Source organism: Urocampus carinirostris, chromosome 9 (assembly GCF_059441175.1).
Source record: "Urocampus carinirostris isolate Australia breed hairy pipefish chromosome 9, RoL_Ucar_1.0, whole genome shotgun sequence".
In the NCBI taxonomy this organism is placed as follows: Eukaryota; Metazoa; Chordata; class Actinopteri; order Syngnathiformes; family Syngnathidae; genus Urocampus; species Urocampus carinirostris.
Genome location: NC_142357.1, coordinates 174,544 through 193,099, shown reverse-complemented (window position 1 = coordinate 193,099; position 18,556 = coordinate 174,544). Strand labels below are relative to the sequence as shown.

General features: G+C 38.2%; 1 protein-coding gene across 3 annotated transcripts in view; it reads left to right on the top strand.

The window, feature by feature from the left end:
- Window positions 1-18,124, top strand: part of hars (histidyl-tRNA synthetase) — a 57,967-nt gene extending 39,843 nt beyond the window's left edge. For all 3 annotated transcript variants that reach the window (XM_088344064.1, XM_088344062.1, XM_088344063.1), the window contains 5 exons: window positions 7,078-7,205; window positions 7,301-7,573; window positions 7,657-7,773; window positions 10,968-11,114; window positions 17,959-18,124. In XM_088344064.1, the coding sequence (XP_088200190.1) occupies window positions 7,078-7,205; window positions 7,301-7,573; window positions 7,657-7,773; window positions 10,968-11,114; window positions 17,959-18,018 (725 nt within the window). In that variant the 3' untranslated portion in view covers window positions 18,019-18,124. The remainder of the gene's footprint in view (window positions 1-7,077; window positions 7,206-7,300; window positions 7,574-7,656; window positions 7,774-10,967; window positions 11,115-17,958) is intronic.
- The last annotated feature ends 432 nt before the right edge of the window (window positions 18,125-18,556 follow it).

Below are 18,556 nucleotides of genomic sequence, written 5' to 3'. Positions count from 1 at the left end.
CCATCCATCTTCCCATCAATTTTAATCATCTTCCCTGTCCCTGCTGAAGAAAAGCAGACCCAGAACATGATGCTGCCACCACCATCTTTGACTGTGGGGATGTTGTGTTGACGGTGATGAGGTGTGCTGCTTTTACGCCAAACATAACGTCTTAGATTGTTGCCAAAAAGTTTGATTTGGATCTAATCTGACCAGAGCACCTTCTTCCAAATGTTTTGAAGAGTCCTTGATGATTTTTTTTGCTCTGCTGAGGTAGCGAGAGCAGGCAATGTCCTCCAGACTGGGCAGAGAGCAACCAACGATTCTCTGGGCTGCGTTGATGACCCTCTGAGGTGTTTTCCTGTCTGCTGCTGTGCACCCAGCATGCCACACCATAATGCAGTATGTCAGAATGCTCTCCACTGCGTTAAGAAGGACACCAGCAGCTGCTGTTTCAAGTAATTTTTTCCTGAGGATTCTCAGGAAATTGAGTTGCTGCTTGGCCTTCCCTACCACCACTCTGGTGTTTGCAGACCAGGAGAGGTCATTGGAGATGTACACACCCAGGAAATTGAAAGAGTGGACTCTCTCTACACAGTTTCAGTTTATAATGAGTGGTGCTGGGTTCCTGCCTTTCCTCCTAAAGTCCAGTATGAGTTATTTTGTTTTTGTGGTGTTCAGTATGAGGTGGTCCTTTTAACACCACGTTGTCAGTTCTCCACTTCATCCATGTACGCCGCCTCATCCCCTTCAGAGATGAGGCCGACCATGGTAGTATCATCGGCGTACTTAACAATTGTGTTTGTGAGGTTGGTTGATGAGCAGTCAGAGGTGTAGAGGGTGAAAAGCAGGGGGCTCAGTACACATCCCTGGGGGGAGCCACTGCTCAGTGTTAGGGTGGGAGAGACGTGGTTGCAGAGTTTCACGGACTGGGGCGGTTTGGAGGAAGAGAGTCCTAGGTGAGAGAGTTTCTCCACCAGGATCTCCGGAATAATGGTATTGAATGCTGAGTTGAAGTCCAGAAAGAGCATTCTGACGTAGCTCCCCGGTGGTCCAGGTGGCTCAGCGCGGTGTAAAGTGCGGTGTTTATGATGTCAGTGTAGCAGTTTGCCCTGTAGGCAAACTAGTGGGGGTCCAGTGTGGGTGTCAGGGAGTCCTTGATGTGCTGGGACACCAACCTCTCAAAGCACTTCATGACCACAGGCATAAGTGCGACAGGCCTGCAGTTGTTGAGGGTTCCCACTGCTGACTTTTTGAGGATGGCAATGATGGTGGAGGTTTTGAAGCAGGGTGGGACGGTAGCCTGTGATAGGGACTGGTTGAAGATGGTGGTGAAGACCCCTGCCAGCGGATCGGCACAGTCGCTGAGTACCCTCCCCGGTACTACATCTGGGCCAGCTGCCTTCCTGGGGTTTACAATTTTCAGCACACGCCTTACTTCATGCTCCTGAAATGTTAATGTGTTGCTGCTGATTGTTGGTGGGTTTGGTGTGACTTTTTGTGGCCTTCCAGCTTCAAAGCGGGCAAAGAACTGGTTAAGATTCGCAGCTAGTGAAGCATCAGCCCCAACCGTTGACAGCTTGTTGCCTCTGAAGTTTGTGATGTGTTGTAGACCCTGCCGCCACCACCTCGAGTCATTTCCAGCGAAGAGGTGCTTGATCCTCCTCATATAGGCAGCCTTTGCATCCTAAATGCCTCTCTTCAGGTCAGCCCTGGCCGTGCTGTAAAGAGCCTTGTCTCCAGACCTGAAGGCGATGTTGCGGTGTTTGAGGAGGGTGCCCACCCCGCCTGACATCCAGAGTTTTGGGTTTTGGTAGACCCTGATTTTTTTATATACTGTGACGTTTTCCATACAGTGTCTAATGTAGGATGATACAGTGTCAGTGTATTCCTGGGGCTCATGATGTTCAAATACCTCCCAGCAAGTCCGGTGAAAACAGTCCTGCAGCTGAGAGAGAGCTCCCTCAGGCCATGTTTGTATTGTATTTGTTTGTTTCAATAAGGAGGAGGGAGTTGACTTTGAATAAATGACTATAATTTGAACTATGAACAAAGCAATAGGAGGAGGAATATGTGCACAGAAGATTTAAATCCAAGATAATACAAAACATGTCATTTGTAACCGATGATTTACTTGAATGTCTTACAATAGAAATTATAAATGAAAAAAGAGATAAATTATAGTCAGTTGTGTGTATAGATCACCGGGCTCAAATCTTGTAAACTTCCCAAATTGGGCTGAAAAAACATTCAACAATAAGCAACAAAACATTTCAACATAGGTCTAATGAATGCAAACAAAAATAAAAACATTGATGACTATATTAATATAATGTACGGCATGAGTTTATACCCAACTATATTAAGACCTAATAGTGTCACTTCACACAGTGCAACACTCATTGACAATATATTTACAAATAATATTGAATTTAAAAACGAACAGCGGATTACTGGTTTGTAATATTTCTGATCACCTACCAGTATTTACAGTGTATGATGAAAAAGTTACTAGACAAGAATCAACATTGGAATATATTCACAAACGAGTTAGAACTGAAGTGACCATTATATCACTCTATGAGGACCTAGTTAAACAAAACTGGAATGCTATATATTGTACAGATAATGTGGATAGTGCGTTTGACATATTTTTGTAAATATTCAGCAAATACAATAGCAAAAATTGTCCAATGAGACTTACTAATATCAAGAATAAATCTGTAATGCATCCATGGATAACTAAGTTTTTATACAAAGCTTGTAAGAAAAAAAACACCTTATACAGAAAATGTATCAAACTGAGAACTGAGGAAGCCGAATCCTGATATAAAACGTATAAAAACAAAATGACAGGAATATGAGCTAGCAAGAAATTATATACCAATTTATTACATAATTACAAAAGTAATATTAAATTTGTTTGAGATATATTAAATAGTTTAATAAAAGGAAGGAATTTAAGTAATGCATATCCAAACAATTTTATAGATAAGAACAATGAAAATTATCATTTAAATTAAATTGTGGAGAATTTCAATAGTTGTTTTTTTTGTTTTGTTTTGTTTTTTTTGTGTAAATTTTGGGCCAGAGCTCGCTGCAAATATCCCAGAGTGCAGTAGTAAGCAATTTGAGTCACTGATAAAAATTAACTCAAAGACCATGTTTTTGTCTGGGGTTACGGAACTAGAGATTTTAGATGTGGTAAACAACTGTAAAAATAAAACGTCGATGGATTTTTTTGGGCATCGATATGGTACTAGTTAAGCAAATTATACATCGCATTGTGAAACCATTAACCTACATATGTAATCTTTCATTTCTAATTTCCAAATCAAATGAAAATAGCAAAAGTATCTCTGCCTCCTCAGTCCTCTAAAATATTAAAGAAACTATACAGTAATAGACTAAAAAAATTCATAAACATAAATTGATTACTGAAAATCACTAATGTTTTAGAGCTAACGGATCAGCAACAATGGCTGTTATTCATGCAGTAGAAGAAATGACCCATAGCATAGAAGAGAGATACGCAATTGGGGTATTTATTGACTTAAAATAAGCATTTGATACCAATAATCATAATATACTATTAAAAAAACTCGACAGATATGGCTCAGGGGCGTGGCTTTGCAATGGAGTTATTTGACGTGAAGGAAGCAATATGTGAAAATGGGAGAGTTGTCATCTGAATACTTGGACATCTGTTATGGAGTACCACAGGGTTCTATCCTGGGTCCAAAGTTATTTAATTTATATATTACCGATATTTTTAATGTTTGAAATCTATTAAAATTGGTAATATTTGCAGATGACACTAACATTTTCTATTCAAATGATAACTATATTGATTTAGTAACCTGTATTAATCATGAAATGAAATGAAATGATCTGCATTTATATAGCGCTTTTCAAGTCAATGACTTCCCAAAGTGCTTTACAATGTGCTCCACATTTCCCAATAGCGGCCTTGCAGCCATGTAAGGCGCTAACCTGCTTATTGGGGGTGTTAGGGGTTCAGTGTCTTACCCAAGGACACTTCGACATGTAACACGGACGAGCCGGGATTTGAACTGCGATCCCTTGATCCCAAGACGAGCGCTCTACCTCCTGAGCTACTGCCGCCCTGAATTATTCAACCTAAAAGTATGGATGAATATAAAAAAAATATCTTTGAATTTAAATAAAACCAATGTAATGTTCTTTAGTAATCGCAAGGCAAATCAAGATTTAGAAGTAAAAATGGATGGTGCTGCAATAGACACTGTATCAAATTTTTTTTAGGGGTCATAATAGACAATAAATTAAGCGGGAAAACACACATCAGACACATACAAACTAAGGTATCTAAAAGCATTTCAATAAATAGTCAAGCCAAATTTATTTTAAACTATAATGCATTGTATTTACTATATTGTTCTCTAGTTCTGCCATACTTAACATTTTGTGCAGAAGTCTGGGGCAATATTTGCAAAAGTTCACTACCGCCCCTTTTTTTCCAAAAACATGCAATTAGAACCATAGACAGGGTAGGATATCTTGATCATACTAATATTTTATTCCTGCAGTCCAAATTATTTAAATTGGGAAGTTGTAACTTCTAGGGCTGTACTAAATTCAAAATCACACTGGTGAGAACCACCAGCAAAAGTATACGTTTGTCTGTCTGTGTGTGGAGTCAAACTTTGGAACAATTTACAAGACGAGAACAAACAATATCCAAATATTACATTACTGGCAGAATTAGACATGAAGAAAATGGGGTATGGAGATTGGAAATATTGCATAGTAAACTGGATGGTTTACAACTATATTTTAACCTCGTTTTTATTGTTACTATTATATCATAACTCTTATTTTTGCTATTGCCATTGGTGTCACAATGATATTTAGTGACAAGTAGCATTATTATGTTAATAGATGGGTGGTACGATGATTAGTATATAACATATTGGACTATTGTTATTATAATTATTGATATCCGATGTAATATTTATATCCATGAGATTTTGTTATATTTAGACACAAAAGAGGAGCTATCTGTGAAATGTAACTAATGAGGAAGATGAAGGGGTAGGGAAAATAAGTGTCTGCTTCTTACTACCCCTTTTCGAACATTTTATGTGAACATTATTTTTGTTGAGTCCTTGTTTTTGTCCTGTTTTTTTTTTCCAATCTTAGAAATAAAGTTTTCATTCATTCACAATTAAAACAATAGAGAATTGAAGTTGAACAAATTGTCTTTTTTGTCATTATAAAAAAATACGACAAAGTTGTAAATGTAGAGCTCCTTTCAGAATAAGAAAGCCATTTAGAGAGTAGCTGGCTAGCTGCAAGCTAGTATTATGTAACTAAGACTTGAGCCAGGTCTCCGCGATAATCAAAACGCACGAGTCCCCAATGCAGCGGTTTCCCACCAGTCGTAGCCAGTTTTAGTTCCTTGTCATCTGTTTCATGAGCCATGAATTTAGCGTCGGTGAGATACAGGCTCGGGTGGCTTTAGAGAGTTGTTAGCCTAGTCATAGCAGTAGGCCGGATCTGAAGTCTCTATTGCTTTGTTTTACCTCCCAACGCCACCTCAGTCAATTCTCGGACACAATATTAATCCACGGAGCACCTGCAGGTGATCACCATTATTTGCCCTCTGTTGTCTTTCCTCTGAATTAAATATTATTTATGAATTTCTTTTCAATGTAACAAGCCGCTAAAGCTACTAGCTGTCGTGCTTGTTTTGGTGGCCAGTGGTGCCCGGCTCATTGGCTAGTGTATGCCAACACACACTTGCCTGTGACGGTTAAGCGCTGTTAAAACCCGAACCCAAATTTTGGTTTGTCAAACACTCCATCACGCAAATAACAAATTATTCATTCTTGAAAAAACAGTGTCTTCAACTACACAATCGCACTACATCAAATTGCAATATTGATTTGATCTAAGTTATCGTAAAGCCCGAGGGCTGGGAACACTTTGGATTGGTTGCAAGCCATTCGCAGGGCACATTGAGGCAGACATTATTTACGCACTCTTATTCAAATCTAGAGACAACTTTTACACTCTAAACACACTGTGCATGCTTGTTTTGGGATGTGAGAGGAAACATGAGTGCTTGGAAAAAAACCCACGCAGTAACGACAACATGCTAGCCTAACACACATAGGTCTCTAGCTGGTATCAAACTAAAACCTACAAATTGTGAGGGTGGACATTTACATGTTCTCCCCGTGCCTGAGTGGGTTTATTCCCTTACCCCAAAACATGCATAGTAGCTTGTAGCGTGAGTCATAATTGTCCCCAAGAATGAATATGTCTGTGTTGTGTCTTGTGCGTGGCCTGCAATTGATTGGCAACTAGTCCAGCCCAATGTTTTCTGGGTTTGGCTACGTCAACCTGAGACCCTTGTGTGGATAAGTGGTTGGGAAAAAAATTGTTGTTTCATGTTTGCGATGTTAAGATTACCTTAAAACTGGTTCAAAATTACTTATTGTTTCCAGAACATTTTGTGTCCAATTATAATAAAATTGGTGGGTTGTGGTTATTAAATTGCTCCTAATAGACTAAAATGTCAGTTATCCTGAATGATTAAATAGAGATTTTGTTGGGCCCATGGGAATCCAATTGTGACAGACGTGAAAAGTCGCTCTCTACCACAGGGATCCGTTTGGCTCTGGGGCCGAATCCAGTCTGTCAACTCCAAAATTATGGCTTTTTTTTTTTTTTTTTATTTAGTATTTATCATTCAGCCTACATTATCAGCCCACTCTACATTTTATAATAACACTCCCCTCGAGTGGCCAGAGAGAGCATTTGGTTTGCATTTATTTTTAAAAATCCTAACTTTTGATAGAAATAACCTAGATACTCACTTCTTTTTGTCATACGCAGAAATGTGTGGGAAGCCGGATCAGCAGGTAGTATGTTTGACATGCCTGCTCTAACTAAACTTCCCCTGATTTAACATTAGATTTTGTTTTGAAAAATGAGAGTAATTTTTCATTACTTTCAACACACACAAAAGATCCTGGTTTGTAACAGCAATCCATACTTTGTTGTGTGCTTTCGGGAAAACTAAAAATAAGTCATATTTTTGCTTTATTATAGGTGGAATCGACTTGGCAGAACGTCTCCTTCAGGACCCCAAAATGTCTCAGAGTAAGCAAGCTTGTGCAGGCTTGTCAGACATTAAACTTCTTTTCAGCTATTTGCACCTTTTCAAAGCTGCAGACAAGGTACAATATACTACTAACTGGTTTGTCTACTGTGTGGCGTTTCTTTTTTGGTAAACCCATGTTGCTCATGTAATGTTGATGTCTTGTCACTCCAGGTGTTGTTTGACCTCAGTCTAGCTCGAGGGCTGGACTATTACACAGGTGTTATTTATGAGGCAGTGCTGTCTCAGACAAATGTAGATGCTGCTTCCACTGAAGTTCCAATTTGTTCCCCCACTGATGACAGTGTCAGTGTGGGAAGCGTTGCTGGAGGTGGGCGCTATGATGGCTTGGTGGGTATGTTTGACCCCAGTGGTCGGAAGGTACCATGTGTAGGTGTCAGCATCGGCATTGAAAGGATATTCTCATTACTCGAACAAAAAGCTGAGGTTTGTTTAGGGTAAATGTGTTGGGGGAGGGGATTGGGACTGGGGAAAGTCATTGTCTGATTGATCTTAATGGTTTTCTATAGGCGTTAGCGTTGAAGATACGCACAACTGAGGTGCAGGTTATGGTGGCATCCGCTCAAAAGAACTTAATGGAGGAGAGGCTTAAACTCGTCACAGAACTTTGGAACGCCAACATCAAGGTTAGGCTTTTATTCCCAGTGTCAACTTTTTTGTCAAATATGCTGTTTGCAAAACATACAGCACAGATGAAGCTACTTCCTCTCGCCCCTGATCATGCAATAAATAAATAATACATAAATAACAAACAAGTAAAAGCATATAAAAAGATGAAAATATATAAAGTTTAGAATAAAAAATGATTTAAGTCTTATATCTTAAAGTGTAGTGCATTGATTTAGCAGACGGCAGAGAGGTGGGGAAAGGTACGACAGAAGTCCTTATAGCCTGATGGAAGACGCTGTCCTTGAGCCTGCTGGTTCTGGCCAGAGACTCAGCAGTTTTTTTCCTGACAACAGTAGGTTAAAGAAGCTTTGTCACCTGCAATTCTGGTGGATTTTGTGCAGTTATTCCATTTTGGGGGAATAAAATTAAGTATCCTTCTTAAAATCCATGGCAAAGTTTGGATAAACTAATATTTCTTGGTTCAAAACGTGTAGCTACAGACACACCAAACACAATCCTGCATGGTGCTGGATGACTCCAACAAGTTTGTTGCTGGGGTGCTTGGGCAGATTTTGCTTTTCTGACATGTGGGAAAAAACACATGAACTGAAGAAAGGCAAAAATTCACAAGATAACTGTTGGAAAATGCTTTGGTGTTACATGTTGGTGGTGCTTATTTTTCAGTACTAACTAGATCCCACTATAATAAACAAACTAACCAATTTAACAGTCAGAGCGTCATATATCAAGTCATCATATTTCTAGTACAGCTCCTGGGTATCAGTTCTCCATTGCTACAGTGTTTTTCATTGACACTTGTTTGTTTACATGCCCGTGTGTAGCAACCACCTGTTGTTTCAGCAATGTGTACTAGGCAGGTCACGAGTACCCTTCTCTACACTGCCCCAAGCCGAGCAAGAAAGTTGGCCCCAAACTAAATTTTTGCGTTCAGTGTGTCCGTACCATTGAAATACAATAGATTTATACTAATATATATAACCAAACTACATGTGGTGGTTATGGAATTATTTAATATTCTGGTTGTGGAAAACAAATAAACTTTGTCACACCAGTAAACAAATGTGATAGATTAATGTCTTATTTTAATTATTTCAATGAACTTGAAAAAGCCAGAGATTTTAAAAAGCATTGGCAACGAATTCATTGTGTCATACAATTAGCGACTCGTTAAATGGATGCAAATAAATGCATTGAATTTTGTTGTGAAGTTGAGGATTGTAGTACCACTTGGGTCCGGCAGAGGTTGCTTTGAGCCCATTTTTAAAGGAGTGCCTTACATTTTTTAAAATCCTTATTTCTTCAACACAATAACAAATTTCAAGGGAACAGAAAGTGCTGCGGAAATACAGAAAAAAAACCCTAAAAATAATAAAGTAAAGCGAAAAAAATAATAATTATGTATATGTATTTTGTGAATAATAAGTTTATTCTTCTTTCTTGGATTTTGTTTTGTATGATAAGTCCAAATATAATGTTAGAAACGGTGGTAGGACAAGAGTAGCCTACATATTTGCAGGTGTACGGCATACATTTGTAGTTTTGTTTATTGTTAAGTTGGATTTTGTATTGTTTTTGTATTATAGAAAACTTCAATATTTGAATATATACGAGGAAAAATTAAAATGTGATTTTTTTTTAAAAAAATACTGATCCAGCGATTAGTCGTAAAATTATTTGACTGATTCGTCAATTATTAAAATAAGTGTTTGTTGCAGCCCTATTAGGAATGCATGTGTTGGTGATAAAAACAATGAGTATTCTGGTTTTGGAAAACAAACAAAACTTAGTGACACTGTCAAAATGTGATGAATTACCGTCTTACTTTAATTATTTCAATGTATTGAAGATAGGAGCATAGAGGTTTTTAATGTGCCATTTGGGTTCGTAATAATTCTTCCGTTGTCATACACAATTCGTCAAATAAAACGTCAAAGAATAAGCTGCCACATCACATAATACCCTTCAAGTGTTGAACTCAACTCTGGACTATGGGAATTTCCAATCACTACTCTCAGTAGGTACTCTCATGCAATGGTCTAGATTGCAAAGTAGACTTTTTTTCCGACATACCAAGCAGCATGGCGATTTTACCTGTTATGTCAGCCACGCACCATTGCCATTTTTCTTAGGTTTGTGTGCATCGATTATTAATAATTTAATTTGAATATATAAAACCCACCCAGCCTGTGAGCTTCGTTGACTCGTTATGGCAGAATCCCCCCAAAATTAATGTTCATTTATTTTGAAATTTGTGTAGCCTAGACCACTATTTTACTGAGTTTGAGGTGCAATCTATTGCATTTTATAGATAAGTAGGTACTTGCATAAATTGACAAGAAGCCCTACAAAATATTGTACTTTGGTATCATGACATAAAAAGCCCATGCATTCAACTTAAATTTTGTATTCTGTTTTTATCTGTAAATGTATAGTTATTTTGTTACTGTTGGATACTCAGAGTTGATAATGACGTCACCCCGAGGTAAGGTTGACCCCTTGTTCCTACTAAGAACTTACATCGGTTGAGCAGTCAAAGAGAAAATAATGGTCAACAGACAGCAACTCTTATCAAAGTTCCCTGGAAGAGGGCACTGTTTTCTCAAAGTTAAAGCAAGTCAATATGATTAAGTACTTACAAATAACAGAAACTAGCACAGAAAATGCGCTTTACTTTTAAAATCGAAAACCACATCAAAATTGCAATACTGGTCTGAAAAACATCAGTTATTTATTTTTTCAAAAGTCATGCAACCCTATTAAGAGTGCTTCTTGTGTTAAAGTTTTTAATGGAAGACTCTTGTTGCACGTGAGTATATACGGTAAAACATTTTTTAATACAACTTGGAAAGTAAGCGGACATTTTAAATATATTTTATCCATTCAGTGTTTCAGCCTGACCTTGAAATGCAAAGAGGCGCGAACACAGTTCCTCCTGTCGACCAGAGACATCTTTTGGCCATGTAAAAGTTCTCGAAAAGCAACCCTGTCTCAGGGTCCCTGAGGTCAGGACACGCACTTACGAGGCTGGACCTTAAAACATAACCCAGAGAGCCTACAGTCTTTAACGCCCATAATGTCTTCCTTATACTGAGCTGATCATATTATTGCACATTCCGATTTAGTCAATTGATTTTACTGAACATGTATTCATAAAGGGTTTGTATCTTTATGTTTCTGTGAATGTTTGAAGGCGGAAGTGATGTACAAAAGGAATCCTAAATTGCTTAGTCAGCTCCAGTTCTGCGAGGAATCAGGGATCCCCCTTGTGGCCATTCTTGGTGAGCAGGAACTGAAGGATGGCGTAGTAAAACTGCGTGTTGTGGCCACCAGAGAGGAGGTACAGTATACAGAGTGCATATGAGAATGTCTTTGAACATAAAGAAAATACATGGTTGTATAATTTCTAACCAACTCCTGGAAGGGATGCAGTACATACGGGATGCAGCAATAAATAGTTATGGTTGCAAGCTGACAATCTTCAGAGCGAATGTGGTCTGTGTGCATGGGGCATAAATAATAATAATAATAATAATTTCCTTGTATTGTCATTCTGTGTAACAATGTAGGAATCACAAATAATTTCAAGACTACAAACTGCTACTTTTTTGCTTCATTTTAAACACTGCTGTTATAAATGAGGTGCGACTTCCTCATATTATTATTTTTTGCGGCGTCACAGTGCAACGCGCCGAGCTGCACTTTTCCACAAAACGTGCGCTTTGAATACAAAACTCCGGAGTGACACTATGAATAATTTCTCATGAAGGAAATCATAAATGTTTCCATGTTTTTGACAACATTATTCATTTAATACAAAACGGGAGGTTTGACTGTACTTTCTTCAATATTTACTACATACTTATCCAGGGATCAGAATTTTCCGCGGATCCGCGGATTTCCGCTGTTTTTGAACCCCAAAGGTAATTCCCGTAAATCGTCTAAATTCGATGAGAAAATATTTTGGAGGGGTGAGGTATGATACGTGACTGTTTCATCACCCCAAGTTAGCAGTTAGAGATCGCGAGAAAAATCGACTCCTACCATTGGTTGATAGGTTCGCTGATAACCAATCAGCGGAGCTTTTGTTCAGAGCATTGGCTTTCTCAAACATGGCGCTCCTTCCGGTCTTTTCAAACGGTTAAATGAGTGTTTGAAAAAGTAAATATGAAAATACTAAGAAAAGAAGACGAGGCTTTTGTCTCCGAGAATCAAGAATAAATTTAAGTGGTTATGGCTGGAGAATACTGTCACAGTAAACGTTAAAATCGGCGCAAAGATCGAGGAAGTTACAGAAACTTTGAGCCAGTTCATCGCAAAGTGTGATGTTCCAGGGAAAGCAAAGTGTCTATACTGTGTCGATCTGATCAATTATGGTACGCGAGGTTGTGTGGCACTGATCGATCATGCTAAAATGAACAAGCACAAAGCAAAAATAGCTTGCCGGCGATCAAATTATGCACTCGGATCCGCATTTAAAATCGGCAGTGAAACTAACAGTAACACCACCGGTTCAACTTTATTGGCCGTTCCAAATCCTTCCACTTCAAATACTAGCAGCAGTCAACCACTGGTTCCCCTGTGTGACAGAAAATCCCAATCTGAGGTATTTATAAATCTATTTATTTATGAAATGATTTTATCTTTTGTGTTTATACAATATTTAGAACAGGATAAACAAAATTTATGACATGTATTTTCTTTAAGCATGTTTAGTTTGTGCATTGTATTTTCAAATTAATGATGAATGGTTATTAATGTATATATTTTCATATATTGTTGATTAGTAGCTAAATACAAGGTCCATCTTCATCATCAAAACACAACAACAATGGTGATGGTTGTAACATTGTAATCCCCCAATTGTTTTAAACATCTTAAAACTGAAAAAAATACATGGTGTTTGTTTTGTTGGATTTAATTCATTCTAGTGCAATTTTCACATAGCAAATAAGATAAATGCTGTTGGCTTCAGGGGGGCTTCGCCGCCCTGAGCCCCCCACCGGGCTCCGCCCTGGACCTGGCCGGGGCCTGCGGCCCCTGGACCCTGGCTATTTCAGCTGAAAATGAAAATCTCCATTCTGATCCCTGCTTATCATATTGAAACTTTTGCACACATAAATCAAGTTTCTAAATTTTTACATCGGAATTAAACAGCAGTGGACGTTATCTATCAATAGACGTTGCACTTTTCTTTCCGTATTATTGGTTTCAATTTCAGGTCAGTGAAGTTTCCTTTTATCGTAGGGCAGGGGCCTCCAAACCTTTTCATGCGTCAAGCTACTTTTTGTTACTAATAAGCGCCAAGGCCACCTAATTTGATATGAGTTTCTATTTCTGAATTAAACACTACAGGAGGAACACCCTCACCATAGGGCGTGGGGGGCCCTCAGCTTGCATGAAATGTTCTCCCTCGGGCATACAAGATGCAAATGCTCTGTGCTTTACTGTTCTATTAGATTCCCCCCAAAATTGGATACAAACACGATTTAGTATTGTTTGCACCAATTGGGGAAACATTACATCATTACAAAATTGGCATGTAAGTTTTAACTTTGAATGTGTTTGACTGTTCATCATGAAACAAAGTTAACACTTTTCAAGGGACCAGAATAACAGAGAAAAAAATCAGAAGTAAAAATGAAGTAAAAAGGAAAATCATCAATAAAAATGACATGTTTAACTCTACATAAGGGGCAGATTCCTGAGCATTTAATAAATACGTAAGCATGTAATACTCAAAGATTTAACCCAAAAACATATCGAAAAGTGGGTTTACAATTTTTAATATTTTTTTCTGATACTTTTTTTTCTACACATACATTGAAAATATAATATAATCTTTGGATAATGTGATGGAAAAAGAGTATCTTACAGGTTTATAATATGTATGAAGTTATTTGAAAAGCATTTTTCTTTTGTTTTATATTTTGTGCACTATTTTTCAATTCCTCCAAAAATTCAATATTTGAATAAAGAGTAGGATATTAAAAATGTTTTTAAGCTTTTCCGATTCATCGGAAAAAATAATGACCGATTCATCGATTATGAAAATAACATAAAATTTGGACTAAAAGGCGCACCTAATTATGAGAACACACCCAGTAAATTTTTGAAGGAAAATGAGATATTTATAAATTAAGACGGTACACAGAAGAGAGTCTGAATAATATACAGTACCTTAACGTTCTGACAACCCGCTAGTGGGCTGCTGGACTTTTGATAAACAAATATGAGTCTGTATGATGTCACCAGTCACTGAACTATATCATTGGAAAGCTCTTGGGATTCAAGATATAAATACCATTTCAAAATATATTCATCAGAGACATATCACTTACAATCGAAAACAAAATACCCGAAAAGTATAAAAGATTCAGATTCAGATATACTCTATTGTCATTCTAGTACACGTGTATACATAACGAAATGTCGATAAATCTGACCGAGGTAAATCACCTTTACATCCCCTGGCCATCTTTAACTTCTTTGAATGTCCAAAAAATTGGCATTGTTACATCAAGGAAAAACCATAGAATCCAATCCTTTTAAATATTTACTCCGAATCACACGATAATGCTGACAGATAAATAGGAATCCACCTTAAACATTTATTTGTTGGACTTTGCTTCTTGTAATACGTTTTTTCGCCACATTATTTCCGTTTACAAATGAACAGACTCGAGAAATTATTTCCAATTTCGTAGTTAGCACTCCCCTGATTGACACCTTTTCTATGACGAGGGTGTGTTCATGCTAGTTTTATTCATGCACCAAGTTGAAGTTACGATAAACCTGAATCTTACTCGACACATGTATTCCACATGTCTCACTCTTACCTTTTACTTTTCCGGCGCCCCTAGCGGCCACTAGAAAAAATTAATAAATTAGTCGCATCATTGCATAAGCCCCAGGGTTGAAAGCTTTGGAAAAAAGTCGCGGCATATAGTCTGAATTTTAGGGTAATCCTCAGTTGCAAACCAAATTACAGCAGCAACCACCAATGACGAAACTAAAAGACACATCTGTGTTGCAATCTGGAACTATTCTCCACAGTATGGTTGGCCTGGCGCTGTCGTCTTGAAATATAGGGCTCAAATTTTATAGTGTTTTTTTCATCACCATCTTGCTTCACACGATGGTGTGACGTAAACAACACTGAGCAAAACTGAAAACATTGCAGCTGAAAATGGGCCTTGAGCTGTTGGCGTTCTGCAACCAAAGGCGTTGATGCCAAATTCCCCAGTGCACACCTGTCTGGACTTGAAATGTAAAAAAAAGGAACGTGAATCAGTTCATTTTTATGATCGTTTAAACCTGTGGCGTGTATTACGGTGGGCCTGTACAATGACAAAATTTAAATGAATTCTTAAACTTCATAGGGTTCCTGCGGGGTCTTAAAACTTGAAAAAGTCTTAAATTTGATAACCGCAACCTAAGGCCCTGGAAAGGTCATATTTTGTTTACAAGTCATAGATTTAACTCTTGAATGCCTTTATTTTTCCCTCTTATCTGCTTGATAGAGCTGTATATTAAGTAAACAAACAAAATTATGGAACGTTGTGTCATAAAATTATTATTCATTTTCTCAAGAATTTTTCGATCTCTGACCTTTAAGTGCAATGTATTAGTCGGAAAATGCAGATTTACGCGTTTTGGAAAATGCAGCATTACAATGTGGCTTAACATACAGTCTCAAACCCGCTGTCATCGTCGGAGTTACTTTGGGGTGGGAACTGTTACCTGTCCCTGTATTGCGCAGATATTCTTTGTTTTTCTGACAGATTCTATTGTACTATTTAATACATGTACAGTGTTCTCGCTTGCCCGCGTCCCTGCGTCCTAGACGCATCATTTTTGTTTGGGACGCATAGTCTCAAATCAACGTGTGTCCCCGGGACGCAACCTTTTTGCCACAAAATTGTCATTATTACCCGATTACCGTATTTTCCGCACTATAAGGCGCACCTAAAAGCCTTTATTTTTTTCAAAAGCTGCCTTATAATACAGTGCGCCTTATTTATGGATCAATTTTAAAACTGCAAAGTTTTCCAACTAACTTGCAGGCGCCGACTAGATTTTCCCCGAACGCCAAGTAGTACGCGGTGTATGCTGGAATTTATTTACCGGCGTTTCATTGGCTAACCAATGTGTCAATCATCATTTGAATCGATCACTATTGGCTAAAGTTATTCGGAGGTCAAGGGCCGGATCCTTTTTATCATTTTACAGGCTGGCATTGGCTTGAACGGCAAACAAAGCCTGCAATTGGCCGAAAAAGATGTGTCAATCATCATTTGAATCGATCACTATTGGCTAAAGTTATTCGGAGGTCAAGGGGCGGATCCTTTTATCATTTACAGGCTGGCATTGGCTTGAACGGCGAAACAAAGCCGCAATTGGCCCAAAAAGATGAATGTGTATAGCATGTGGCTGACGGCATAGAGAAAGCATTTTTTTTATTCTGTATTTGTAAATATTGTATTCTCCTGGATTTACTACCCTCACGGATATAAGAGGACATTGGCTGCACATTATTATGAACACAACAACTTCGGTGAGCTACTCCGGATTTTATATTGTCCCTGTATCTTGTTTCAGACTGAACTCGATGTTTCTGTGATAAGCGGTGCAGATAATGGATGGAATGGAGTGTCTATTTTTAAATTAAACTCAATTCCAAGTGTTTATTGTCATATGCACAGTAAAGTTGCGAGCGAAAAAGAAAATAGATATTAAGGAATGGTCGGCATTTCTTGAATCCCAAGACTTTAACCTTCCGAATGATGGAACGATGCATTTGAGTGACATCGTACAGACACCACATCCGCACGTGTTCTCGACACGTATTTGCGTGTTTGCAAGCTTTGGGAATGTTAAGGGGGTAATAAGTTGGACTGAACTATCTGACTGTTATGTCGACATTCCCATTGTAGCGCCTTATAATCCGGTGCGTCTTATGTATGTCAAAAATGGGACCAAAAACTATTTTTTCGGGGTGCGCCCTATAACCCGGTGCGCCTTATGGTGCGGAAAATACGGTACTTTTTTTAACAAAGATTTGCTGCACTCCAAACTTTTCGTCAGGCAGATCCGCCATTGTTGTTTTGGTCTCGCGGTTCGAGTTTTCGTCTGCACGCCGATCTCGGCCTAACGAGATCTCGTTGTGTAGTGAAAGGAAGTCCGTCTTTTTTAGAGAACCGGCTTTTTTGACTCAACTCATTAAAAAGGGCTGGCTGTCAAACGGCTCACTTGCTTTGATGATTGATATTACGAATTATGTTGTATAAAGAAGTTAAGAAAAAAGTATAAAAGGAGAACATTTTTAAAAAGACAGGTTTGTGGTTATCCCTTTAATCGGTATATTACCAACAATAATTTGATGCAGAAAATGAATTAATAGTTTGATGATTAAAACTGATAGAATATATATATTTAGATTATATATTTGTCGCCGATTTACGATTTCAACCTCGATAACACGAAATTATGGGGACCCATAGATCTCTGTTGGGACCCATAGATTTTTGAGCATTCGAGTCCCCGGGACCCATCACTTTTCAGAGGTAAAATGAACACTGCATGTATGCCAGAATCGGTGCTAAGAGTGCAGTCATAAATTTCATTTGATGTGGTCTTGAAAATGTCCTAAAAAGTCTTATATTTGAACGAAAAAATTCTGTGGGAACTCTGCTTGAGCATGCAGCTTTAACCAGGTGCACTCTGTAGTTCGGAATTTCTAGTAGGTTTGTCCTGCCTTTCGGACATCAGTTTTGGGATGGTTTAATCAGGAACACAGATGAAAAACCTTGTAATCAGTCTTGTTCTGAAAATGGCTATACATCAATTTCTGTGCGTTATTTGTACCCTTTAAGCAGTTCATGTAATTTTAATTGACACGCAAGTACTCTAACAAATTTAGTTTCACCCTTCTATCCATTCTCTTGCGCTTATCCCGGGGTTGTGTTGGGGGTAGCAGACTCAGAATTGAAGCCCCCATACTCTTGCGTTCATCCAGGGGTAGGCTTGGGGCAAGCAGCCTCAGAATTTAAGCCCCCGAGGCGTTCCCAGGTCAGCCCAGAGACAATCTGGTTTTCTAAGTCAGGCAAATGCATTATTTTGGGAAAAAAAATACTTTCTCGACACAATGATTGAATTATTTTTCTTCAACGTGTTTCCAACAGGTTGATATTGCAAGATCTAGTCTTGTTGATGAAATCAAGAAGAGGACATCTGAAGCTTAACTAAACCACAAACGCTTTCATTCATGCAGACCTGGTATCTCATCAAGGCAGTCCCATGTTGTCAAACAAATGAACATCTTGTATTAAAAAATGTACTGCTATATAATTTCTGGAGACTGCTTTTTGCTTTGTGACTTTCAACATGCTGGTAAAATTCCCCTAATTATCCATTTTGCTACAAATAAGTAGTTGTACTTTCACACTCGGCATGTCACAGAGAAGATTATTGCTAATCATTGTCAAACTTTAAGCCCTGAAAACATTTGGCCACAATTTTGGCTGTCAAGAAGGTCGAAATTAAACGGAAAAATCAACACCTTAGTGCTGTAAATTGAGAACTAACAAGGTAACTAATGTATACTCAGTCAAAAGTTTTTAATAAACAAGACATTCCAGAATGAAACAACTTTGCCCTGAACCTCAATGGTCTTTTTTGTCACCCAAAAATGCACCAAGAAACATTAATTTGCAATCTGTCAATTCTTCACAAGTGTTTTTTCTCCTGAAAATCACTTTTAGCCGCCTATAAGTGACGTTT